The 12,750-nt window shown below is 45.6% G+C and overlaps 1 protein-coding gene across 4 annotated transcripts in view; it reads left to right on the top strand.

Moving 5' to 3' along the window:
* NR2C1 (nuclear receptor subfamily 2 group C member 1) overlaps positions 1-12,750 on the top strand; it is an 83,218-nt gene that overhangs the window by 51,993 nt on the left and 18,475 nt on the right. For all 4 annotated transcript variants that reach the window (XM_053252055.1, XM_053252052.1, XM_053252053.1 and 1 more), the window contains 3 exons: positions 1,149-1,333; positions 2,625-2,790; positions 4,626-4,747. In XM_053252055.1, the coding sequence (XP_053108030.1) occupies positions 1,149-1,333; positions 2,625-2,790; positions 4,626-4,747 (473 nt within the window). The remainder of the gene's footprint in view (positions 1-1,148; positions 1,334-2,624; positions 2,791-4,625; positions 4,748-12,750) is intronic.

Raw genomic sequence — 12,750 nt, 5'->3', positions numbered from 1 at the left:
TCACCCATTGTCTGTGTTAGAAAGCACCCCATGGGTTGCCCCTAAACTCTGTATCCTGATCTCCTCTTGGCTGTTTGTTTGAACTTTTCCTTCTCCCTGTTTTGGCAGCCTCACTCCCAACTTGCTTGGACTGCTCAGCTTGAATAAGGATTGTCTTTTGTCATTCTCCCCCCCCCGCCGCCCCCCATGCAAAGTATGATTAAAGGCCAAACTAGATGTGTTGGCAGATCATGTGATTTAACATGGATTTGCCCCAGTCATGTATAAGGTGAGACATGTGCTTCAACCATTAGCAGCAAAAGAAATGAGCACCCCTGCCACCAAGTATCTGAGTTTGACTGAGAAGAAAACATGGGGGACAGGGGAGGTCTGCACTCTTCATGCATGTGCCCCTTTGCTGTTGAAAACAGACTCTCCTTATCTTTCTACATGATTGCAAGATCTGTGTTTAAACGCCCAAATATGCTGCCATTATGTTTGACCTTTAAGTTGGCATTTAAAAGTAGTTATCTAGGACTTTACTAGTATTTCTACTTTAAGGAAAAAGAGTTACCCAGTTGCCCGACATCTGCTGATGGAACTTGACTGCTATTAAAATCAGCAGTATTTTGAATACTCTAGCTTTTCTCTCACCTGTACCATTCTGAAACATGCCCACTTTCTACTACCTTTAGTTTCCAGAAATGCATTTAAAACTATTGAAATATAAGTCATACCAGTTTGTTCAATGACCTGGGTTAGAGGAAAGGAAATATCTAGGCAGATGAAGATGTTTTTGTACATTATTAGCAACACTTTAAAAAAATTTATTCAGGCTTCTTGTAAAAGCATAAATTAATAAAACTTAGTGACAATTATCAATAGGTAATGATACAAGCCTTGGACAAACTTTTAGATGCTTTTGGTAAATGCTCTTGCTATACTCCATGTTTCTTACAAGAATATTGCTGTAAGTGAAAGCTTTATGAATAAGAGATTTCCTGTGTTTATGTTTACATTATTAACTGTGTTGTTATAGTTAGCAAATTCTCCCTCGGAAGGATTTTGCCAGGGAATATTATTACTGTTTAGAAAAGACAAGCTCACTGTAAGATTAACTGTTGCTGATGTGGGGAAAAAATGGAACGATTCATTTCTTTTTTTCTTAGGCTGAAACATGTCAAGGAGATTTAAGTACTTTAGCAAATGTGGTAACATCATTAGCAAGTCTAAGCAAGTCCAAAGACATGTCCCAAAGTAGTCCTGAGCTTTCTATGATAGAAAGCTTAAGCAATGGAGATACATCATTATCTGAACTCCAGCAAGATGAACATGCAAATACTGATGTTACAAGGTAAGGAATAGTAGCCTTTGAAATTAGTAATTTTTCGGAGGACAAAAGACGTAGTATGAATAATTAACCATGAACAGTCTTATTAAACTGCTTAGATCAGTTATTAAAGTGAGTGAAGTCTAACCCAGAGCGATTCCCTGCTCTGTCTGCTTGCTTTGCATTCAGGAACTCCCTGTGGTAGCTTTTTAAGGCAGAAGCAGACCGCATGCAGTCTGCATGGCATTGCCCTGTTTTGTTTTGAGTGCACATCCTGGTTTTGGAGGACAATGACTGCTTAAGACTGGCAAATGGCAAGCCTGGGATTAATTAGTTGTCAGAGAAAGTTAGTGACATGAAAATTATTCCTCCAAAGTCCAATTTATGGAAAGCATTTGCTAATTAAAACATTGCACAAAAGCATTAGTAAAATATTTTCAGATATTGCTTCCTTTCTGCTGCACTTCTAAATACTGTTGTCAAGAAGCTCAGGCTCTGTAGCAACTCGGAATTAATCCATCATTTCAGTATAGAATTGAAACTTTTCATTAATCTGAGAAATGTAAAAAGTAAGGAAAGAAAATTGAGTAGCAGTGGGAGTTATGAATAATAAACTCAATACTATACACATCTATTCTGATTTCTTGCTTGCTGAACCAAGGTTCTGGGATTTATGTTGAAGGGTGGGGAGGGATGTTCCTCAAATCATGCCTTCCTTTCATTCTGTTATAAATGCAGTGTCTATTCATGCATATGCATCTTCAGGAAGCACAGTTTTGTGGCATCTGTTTAGCATTGGAACAATAGGGAAAATAATTAGTAATGTTTGGTGTTAAGGTTTTGAAGGATTACTTGGAACTTCTCAAAAGGGAATATTTCATTCCTAGTGTGATAACCTTTTCTAAAGTTGTCTGAAAAGGGAACGTAATGGCCATAAATCATGTTTATTTTTGCCCAAGATACCTGAAAACGGGCTGTGTACTAAGAGGTGATGTTGAGAATTATCCATAACTTGATGATTTGACCATGGCTCTAACACTTTCTTTAAAAAAAAAAATGGGATGCCATTCATAGCGATTACTCATGCTTCAGAATTAGAGGTTCCAGGAACCACATATCTGTTGTTCTTTTCTTCATCACTCCCTTGATTTGCTTTAATATGCAGTTTCTGGGCCTAAAACTACTACTTGATTGCAAAATGGAAATACACAGAAGTAGAGTCCCCCTCTGTTATTCAAATAAGACTTGATTCTGTCTTTTTCTGCTTTGCTTCCTAACTTGATGGATCTCACAATTGTAAATATATTATTTATAGGGCATTTGATACGCTTGCAAAAGCACTAAACCCAGGAGAGAGTGCATCCTGTCAGAGCTCTGCAGAAAGTATGGAAGCCAGTGCACGTCTAGTTGGTGAAGAAGCAAGCATGAATATTGTTGAAATAGAGGGCCCTCTTCTCAGTGATGCTCATGTATCTTTCAGGGTACTTTAAAATATACCCTTTCTTTATCATCATTAAGCTGTTTACCCCTGTACAGATGCTTTAAAATCCAACTGTGTGAACTTTGGATAGAAAAATTATATTTTAAGAAATGTACTGCTTTTTTTCAGTGGTTAGCTGACACTTATGAAGAAGAATATATATGATTGCAGGTTTCTTTGGTTGTAGACTATGTTTCCATCAAAATCTGTTCGCCTTTGGCAGCATCAGAAAAAAAAAAGAGTATATAATAAAGGTGGTTATAAATTTTAAAATATACAGACACAATAGATTGGTTGTCCTGAATGTAACTTTATTCCTAATAAAAGAAGCCACCATGAGAACTCACTGGGCTTTGCAAGCTGTGAAATGATAATGCGCTATGAATAATCACTGCAGAATGTAATCATTGTTCTCATTTTTCCAAACAGTTCTCTATACACAGTCATGCAATTCCCCAGTATTATTATTAAATGGCAGTGGCTCTCATAGTTATTGTACAACGCCCAGAGCCTCTGGATGGGGCGGTTTATAAATGTAATAAATAAATAATAAAATAGTACAAAAATTGCCAGTATTGTGTGCAAAACCCCATTTGTGTCACATGTGTGATGCCTTCTCTCCTTTTTTTGCTCCTTCATTCCATTGCTCTTTGGTGTTATATGATTAAATATATAGTATCTTTTTGAATATAGTAATGTTGTTTCATGCAGTCACTCTTGCAAAAAATAAATGCTCTATTTTATATTTCCATCTTATAGAAATGTTTGACCTCACACTGTGATACAATGACTTTTTAAAAGTTTGTATATTGGACTTCTTATAGTGTTTGCTTTTAAGGAATGGTGCAGATGTATCATTCCTGACCTCTAAACAATGGTCAATATTGTGCACTCTCCTTCTGGTATGAATTCCTTCTATTGCTGTTACATTGGCACCAACTTTCTATATGGTAAATGTTAACCAGAGTTTGCTCTTAACCAGGAATTTGAAACTACTTTGAAACCTTTGTTTCAAATACTTGTTATTGGCAAATCCTGGTTAGTATTAACCATAGGTTTTATTTATTGATTGGAAAATACAGAACAATCCCTCAACTGTGCCCCTCCAAATTATTATCCCATTCTCCTTTCCATGGTAAATCTCAAGGAATTATCAAGATAGACATATTAGGAAAAAATGAAGGAAAGATTGTGCTCTCGTGTCAGTGTTGACTCCTGGCGACCACAAAGCCATGTGGTTTTCTTGGTAGAATACAGGCGTGGTTTACCATTGCCTTCTCCCACGCAGTATGAGATGATGCCTTTCAGCACCTTCCTATATCACTGCTGCCTGATATAGGTGTTCCCCATATTCTAGGAAACACACCAGCAGGGATTTGAACCAACAGCCTCCTGCTCTCTAGGCAAGTTGCTTCCCCACTGTAGCATTAGGTGACATTTATTATAAGCAAATATGTTCTTTGGGCATTTTCAACATTTGGGCATATTCAGTCTGAAGAGGGTCATTTCTTTATCAATGATATAGAGACCTGTTTTAAATAACTTTGCAACCGTTTAAGAGAAATTACAAACCTGCTTGCAGGTTATTTTATAAAATGTTTGAGGGCTGCATTGAAAATGTCATTGGCTGTGCTATTCCCATATCTGCTTTATTGAAAGAATAGAATCCATATTTGCTTTTTTAAAAAAATTGCAAGTCTGTATAGAATATTGAATAGTCATGTATCTTCTTTAATATTGTAACACTAAAACTTTTATCAATTTCTTTGCAAAATTAAATTACTATTAGTTGTATTTGAGAGTCAATATTTTTTTTAATATACCTTCTCCTGACAGCTCACCATGCCTTCTCCTATGCCTGAATACCTGAATGTTCATTATATTTGTGAAACAGCCTCCAGATTGCTCTTCTTATCTATGCACTGGGCACGTTCCATTCCTTCCTTTCAAGCTCTAGGGTGAGTATTGAAAAGTTCACATAATATAACCAAGGTTTTAAAATAATCCAACTTTGTTTTGTTTTGCTGAAGAGAGAATTGTGCTGAAGTGGCAGCATAGGTGTCGGAAGGCCAGGGACATATGGTATTACTGTGCCTTTTTCAAAATTCATTAGTTGGCAGGCAATCTGATTAAGTTGATACCACTGTTGCAGTGCTAGAATTATTATTTTTTAATCCTGTGTCATTTGTGTGGGATGCTACCCTGCTGGACACCTGCAGCTGTTCTAATCTCTTAGCCCAGTTATAGCAGGGCAGCTAGTATGGGAAGAAGAGAAACAGCAACTGTTCTGCAAAATCAGTGATAGTTGCTCCAAACTCTTACGATAATATTACTTTGCCTATGAGATTCTTCCTGAATAGCTTTTGGACTTGTGGCAAATGACATTGGGAAACCTGAACATAAGAACAGCCCTGCTGGATCAGGCCCAAGGCCCATCTAGTCCAGCATCCTGTTTCGCACAGTGGCCTACCAGATGCCACTGGAAGCCACAGGCAGCAGTTGAGGGCATGCCCTCTCTCTTGCCATTACTCCCCTGCAACTGGTACTCAGAGGCATCCTGCCTTTGAGGCTGGAGGTGGCCTAGAACCCTCCAACTAGTAGCCAATGATATACCTCTCCTCCATAACGTTATCCAAACCCCTCTTAAAGCCATCTAGGTTGTCAGCTGTCACCATATCTTGTGGCACAGAATTCCACACGTTGATTATGCGTTGTGTGACAAAGTACTTCTGTTTGCTGGTCCTAGATTTCCTGGCAATCAATTTCATGGGATGACCCCTGGTTCTAGTGTTATGTGAGAGGGAGAAGAATTTCTCTCTATCCACTTTCTCCACACCATGCATGATTTTATAGACCTCTATCATGTCTCACCACAGTCGTCTTTTTTCTAAACTAAATAGCCCCAGGTGTTGTAGCCTAGCCTCATAAGAAAGGTGCTCTAGGCCCCTGATCATCTTGGTTGCTCTCTTCTGCACCTTTTCCAGTTCTACAATGTCCTTTTTAGATGTGGTGTCCAGAATTGTATGCAGTACTCCAGGTGTGGCCACACCATAGTTTTGTATAAGGGCATTTTAATATTAGCCATTTAATTTTCAATCCCCTTCCTAATGATCCCTAGCATGGAATTGGCCTTTTTCACAGCTGCCGCTCTTTGAGTCGAGCTGTCCACCATGACCCCAAGATCCCTCTCCTGTTCATTCACCGACAGCTCAGACCCCCTGGGGGACCCCACTTCTTACTTCCCTACATTGTGAAAACTCTCCATTTATACCTACCCTCTGTTTCCTGTCTTTCAACCAGTTAGCAATCCACACATGTACTTGTCCCTTTATCCCATGACAGCTAAGTTTCCTCAGGAGTCTTTGATGAGGAACTTTGACAAAAGCTTTTGGAAGTCCAGGTATACTGTGTCAGCTGGATCACTGTGATCCACACACTTGTTGACACTCTCAAAGAACTCCAAAGGTTTTGTGAGGCAAGATTTACCTTTGCGGAAGCCATGCTGATTCACTCCCAGCAGGGCTTGTTGTTCTATGTGCTTTACAATTTTATCCTTGAGGATGCTTTCCATCAATTTGTCTCTTTCCATCAATTTGTCTTAGGACGTTAAGCTAACTGGCCTGTAATTTCCCGGATCGCCCCTGGATCCCTTTTTGAAAATCGGTGTTACATTTGCTACTTTCCAGTCCTCTGGTACAGAGCCCGATTGCAGGGATCTATATATTTAATACGCTTAGCTAGCATGCGTGTCCTGGATTTGGTGGTGGAACTCTCGTGAGAGTTCCTATCATTGGGCGAGAGTTCGGGGGGGGGGGGAATGGTGGTGGCGGGCCACAAAACGGCCTGAGCTGAGGAGGCAGCCTCGGCTGGCCAGCAGCGGTAGGACAGCAGGCCTGGCCATCCCGAGTGATGGGGAGGCGGTGGCGGCAGCAAAGTCCAGCCTGTCCACCAGGGTCGGGAGGCGGCGGCAAGACGGCAGGCCTGGCTGTCCCGAGTAAGGGGGAGGCAGCTGCGGCTGTGTTGGGGAGGCGGGCGGTGGGCTCTGCCGCAGTGGGGAGGCGGCAGTAGTGAGGAGGAGGAGGCGTGCCCAGCCCAGGCCTGAAACCGTGGTTGGTAGTGAGGGGGAGAAGTGGGCCGGGTGGGGGGGTGGCAGGAGGCAGTGGGACAGACTGGCCCTGACCTGGGTGGCGTCAGAGGGGGTGAGTGGGGAATGGGCAGTGGAGCAAAGCCCCCACGCCTGTTGCAGCCTGGGATGGGAGGGAAACGGGTGGCGGGGCACAGCCCTGGCGCCTATTGGAGGCTGGGGCAGGAGAGAAACGGGTGGTGGGGCATTCCGGTTTGCCGCCCAGGAGCAGGAATGGCGGCAGAGGGGTCCTTTTTGGCCACCCGCCGCAGTTCTGTGCAGGTGGGGGGGAGGAATGGAATGGGGGGCAAGAGAGCGTGGGGCTGGAGGGAGGGGGGAGAGAGGAGAGACCGGGCAGGAGGGAGATGGAGGGGAAAACAGCCAGCCCCAAGGAGCACACAGATGCTCTGTGCAGGGTCAGCTAGTAAGTTATATATTTTAGCAAGGGGGTCGGCAATTTCACATTTGAGTTCTTTGAGGACTCTTGGATGGATGCCATCTGGCTCTACCGTTTTGTTAGTTTTTAGTTTCTTTGACATGGTCTCTGTGCTTTACACAAATGGCTTTGCGCCTGCGCAGAGACCACATTGGAGCTTCCAAGCTAGAATTCTTATCTTTTGGCGGTAACCCCGCCCCCTCGGTATATAGGCGGCTGTGCGAGCTTCCCTCTTCAGTCTTTCTTCGTCCGCGATAGAAGAGACATCGTTGAGCACTCCTTGCTAGATTACGCTGTTGAGTATTTACCCTTGCCGGTTTTACCCTATATTTTGTTCAGTATTCCCCTTCGTTAGCGTTTCTATTTCATCCCCGTTACCCCCCCTTCCCTTCCTTGAAGTTCTTTCCTGAGTTTGCCATTACGTCGTGGCCTTCGGGCCCACCATGTTACGGTTTCTCTGGTCTTTTTCTGGCCTATGGCCAAGACTACAAACTTTAAGCAGTGTGGTCACTGCAAATCTAAGATCCCCTCAACCGACGGCCACAAACTTTGCCTTTTTTGCTTGGGCGAGGCCCATAAAGTTGGCTCTTGCTCGCACTGTGCGACCTTTACTAAACAGGCACGCAAGAATCGGGCATCTCGACTTCGTTCTTGGCTTTGGAAACAGGCCTTCAAGTGTTTGGGCTCGGACAAATCGCCTACTATGCAGGCCCCTTCAAGTGCTTCACATTTGGCCCGGGGCTTACAGCCCGTTTCCTCTCCACCGGGGATCTCGGTTAACACTCCAGAGGCCCATGTACCGGTCGATCCCGTGGCTTGGGCTTCGACCTCAGTACCGAAGAATTCCATGGCAATGTCAATCTCGACAGCGGCACTCATTGAACCATGCTATGTCCAATCTGCTAAGAAGAAAAAGAGAAAGAAGTCCCATCATGTGTCTACAGAGCCTCCTAAGAAAAAGCATAGATCGACGTATGATACCGAACACCTATCCCGTACACTCCAGACAGAGACCATTCTGGATGCTGAGGTGGTCTATGCATCTAGTCCCCACGATCCCATATACGAATCCGAGTGGGATTCTGAACCTGAGGAACTTCCCCCAGAACAGCCCTGTCGATGATCCAATCAAGAACTTGAAGCTGCCCTCGACGAGCACTATACCCATCAAGTTGAGGAAGAGGTGGACTATTTTTATGCCCACCAAGAGGTTCACCAACACCACCGAGCCTCGGCTGCTACGGAACCACCACTTCAGCGTTCTGCCTCACCCTAGCTGTTGACCTCGGTACTGGCTTCGATACTGAATCCATGCTCGGAGACAACAAACCTTCCTCCTCCGCCTCCACCCTGAACCATGTCTCTGCTACTGCCGCGGGTTCCACCGAGAAGTTCTCCCATGCAGGCGGCCATGTCTATGATCACCCCAGATTCTAGACCCCTCCTACTCGGCTTCGAATCCAACCCCTTCTTCCTCTGGTCTTGAGGACTCCTTGGATTTGTCTTTGGATGAAGAGCGACCAGAGTCCTTGATTTCAGGCAGGATATCGTTGGGCTCTTCGCCCCCTACACTTACAATGGAACCTAGGCCTAGCTCTCCATTGGAAGATTTCTGAATATACACTGACTTTGTCTCCCATATGGCGACCTCCCTGGGTGTTCAACTTTCCCAAGAAGATAAATCCGAGCCGGACCCCTTTTTCCAATTGATTGAAGACGATGCCCGTCCATTGGTATCGCTTCCATTGAACCTGTCCATCCTCAAGGTCACCAAGGCCTCTTGGTCAAAACCCTCCTCCCTGCCCCAGACATTGAAGAAACTCAATTCTTTCTATAAGGTACACACTTCTGCTGACCAGGACAACTCCTTTCTGAAGCAGCACCCTTCCACTGATTCCATCATAGTAGAGTTCTCACTCTCTAAGTTCCGTGGATATACCTCTTCCACACCACCCGACAAAGAAGGAAAGAAACTGGATACATTTGGCAGGCATTTGTATTCGATTTTGTCTTTATTGACCAGAATTACAAATTATCAGGCCTACTACGCCAGATACCAGTCCTTTCTGTGAGACCACGTTGCCCCCTTCTTAGATCATTTGCCTGAGGAACAGCAGGGCCCTTCTAAAGTCTTCCTGCGTGAAACCACGCAGGTCTCGAAACAGGAACTCCACGCAATCTGTCACTTAACAGAAAGCGCTTGTAAGGTGATGGCAACTTCCATCACTCTTCGTCGGCATGCCTGGCTCAGATCCTCCAGCCTTACACCCAATGCTAGATCTAGGGTGGAAGATCTTCCCTTTGATGGCCCATCCCTGTTTGGAGAAAAGACGGATGATGCACTTCAGAAAGTGCAGAAACTTCATAACACAGCCCGCTCTATGGGGTTTCAACAATCCTCCTCCTGGCCTTACAAGCCTCAGAAATGGCAGCAATAGCCATACTCCTCCAAACACCATTACTGCCAACCACAGGACAGGTCCTTTCGCTCCGCCAGGTACCAGCCATACAGAAAGCGCTCCAACTTTACCGGCTCCAAGCAGCAGCAACACTCTAAGGAGTCACAGCCCCAGAATAAGAGACAGTAACTTAAAACCAGGGTGGATTTGATTTAAATCAAACTGATTTAAATCACGATTTAAATCACTAGCAGGGTGGATAAAAATCTAAAAAATCCAATTTAAATTTAAAAAAATCCATTTTTTAATTTAAATTGGATTTTTTTGATTTTTATCCACCTGCTAGTGATTTAAATCGTGATTTAAATTGTGATTTAAATCAGTTTGATTTAAATCAAATCCACCCTGCTTAAAACCCCCTCCCCGGTGGGGCACCAGACTTCATCTTCACCTGGGAGAACATCACCTCCGACTCCTGGGCCCTTACCATCGTGAGGGTCGGCTATGCTATAGAGTTTGCATCCACCCCACCATACAATCCCCCACTCTCCACACCGGCCACCCCTGCTCTCCTTGCAGTAGTTGACTCTCTACTTACAAAATCGGCAATAGAACTGGTTCACAACTCGCAGTCCCCAGGTTTCCACTCCCGATACTTCACAGTACCCAAACCAGACGGCTCCCTTCGCCCCATCCTGGATCTCCAGGAGCTGAATTCCTATGTCACCTACCGGAGGTTTCGAATGGTCACCATTCCCACTATCATTTCCCTTCTGCACAGGAATCAGTGGTTCATCTCAATAGACCGCAGAGATGCGTACTATCTTGTCACCATCAGACCTCAACACCGTTGTTTCCTCCGCTTCCAGATAGCGGACACCACTTACCAGTTATGCGCCCTGTCCTTCGGATTGGCATCCGTGCTGTGGGTGTTCACCAAATGTATGGCTCCAGTGGTGGCAGCCCTGCAACAACAGAACATTCAAATTTTTCCACGCCTTGACGACTGGTTTGTGGTAGCCGACAACCTGCAGTCCCTACTGAGAGACCTCCACACGGTCATAGACCTCCTTTCCAACTTGGGTCTTCAGGTGAATTACGAAAAGTCGAAACTCAGCCCTTCCAGAACGATAGAATTTCTGGGGATCCTCTTTGACTCCATCCAGTCAAAAATTTTCTTGCCTCAGCGCAGGATTCAAGCTATCCTGGACTTGTCATCCCACCTCCTCTACCACCGACGTCAGCCAACACGAACAATCCAGCGCCTATTAGGCAACATGGCTTCCACCACTTACATCCTGCCTCACGCCCGTCTGCATGCCAGGACTCTTCAACACTGGTTCCTTTCAGTGTGCCTTCCACACGAGGATTCCCTCACCAACACTCTAAGGATCCCACCTCGGGTCCTACATGCCCTGCTGTGGTGGACGGACTCTGCCAACCTCAGCGTCGGCTCCCCCTTCCAGCCCCCACGTCACGCCCTTCTACTCAACATGGATGCGTCCATAGATGGCTGGGGTGCCCACGCCAACAATCACAACATCCACGGCATCTGGTCCCCAACCGAAGCCACCCACCATATCAATTACCTCGAGCTGCCAGCCATCTTCAATGCTCTAAAAGCCTTCCTCCCTCTAATACGGGGCTCCCACGTCCTGGTCCAAACGGACAATACTACCGCCAAAGCTTACCTGAACAGGCAAGGCGGCACCTCCTCCAGCTCCCTCCTGTTCCTGGACATGGAAATGTGGTTCTGGTGCATTAGCCACAGTGTCACCCCCCTGGCGGTCCATATTCAGGGCCAGGACGACGTCACGGCAGACAGGCTGAGCAGGACTCAAACAACATCACATGAATGGCAACTACATCCCCCCACACTCTGCTCCCTCTTCAACCGCTGGTTCCTCCCAGAAATAGACCTCTTCGCATCAGAGACGAATATGCAATGCCACCTATATTGCTCCAGGTCCGGGATCGGACCCAACTCTCTGGGGGACGCGTTTGCCATGAACTGGACGGGACTTCTAGTCTACGCCTTCCTTCCAATTCCTCTACTTCCTTGAGTCCTTCAGAAAATCTCCCAGGACCGCCCACATTGCATACTCATTGCCTCTTGGTGGCCCAGGAGGCCAGGGTTCCCCCGCCTCCTCCACCTATCCAACCACCACTTGCTGCACACACCTCGCCTCCTCTCCCTGCAAGGGGGTCACCTTCTCCATCCGGATTTACAGTGCCTCTTTCTCACGGGCTTGGCACATAGTCCCAACCTGCCCGTAAACCTACAGAGAATAGTCAATGCCTTGTGTAAACATGCTAGCGTCGCCTCCTATTCCCATAAATTGACATGCTTTCAGAACTTTCTAAAGGACAGGGAAGTTCCCTTACACTCCGTCTCTGTAGAACATGTTTGTTCATATTTACTGTCCCTTAAGGAGGCTGGACTTAAGATGCCTTCCTTGCACGTTCATCTCGCAGCCATAGTGGCTAACTCCCCGCCGTCTATGCCATCGTGGTTCCAACATCCTACAGTCAAGCGTTTCCTTAAAGGACTCACTCACCTCTGTCCAGACCCGCCGGTCATGGCCCCTGCTTGGGACCTGACCTTGGTGCTCTCCTCCCTCATGTACCCTCCCTTCGAACCCATGGCTACAATTTCTCTCGACCTCTTTTCCTGTAAAATAGCCTTCCTCACTGCCATCACCTCTGCCAGGCGGGTCAGTGAACTCAGGGCACTTAGAGTTGACCCGCCTTACCTGGTTCTCTACAAAGAAAAAGTCATCCTTAGGCCAAACATTGCCTTCCTGCTGAAGGTAGTCACTTCATTTCATCGCTCCCAACCAGTCTCCTTACCTGCATTCTTCTCGGAGCTGTCGCCTGAGGCCGAACGACGTCTCCACACACTCGACGTTCGCAGATCGCTCGCCTTCTATGTAGACCAAACCTCCGCTCTGCACCTCCAACTCTCTCTTCGTGCTTCACTCTGGACCCAACAGAGGCAAGCAG

The sequence above is a fragment of the Hemicordylus capensis genome, chromosome 5 (genome assembly GCF_027244095.1).
Source record: "Hemicordylus capensis ecotype Gifberg chromosome 5, rHemCap1.1.pri, whole genome shotgun sequence".
NCBI lineage: Eukaryota > Metazoa > Chordata > Lepidosauria > Squamata > Cordylidae > Hemicordylus > Hemicordylus capensis.
Note: the sequence above shows the minus strand (reverse complement) of the source record. Positions and strands in the feature narration are given on the sequence as shown.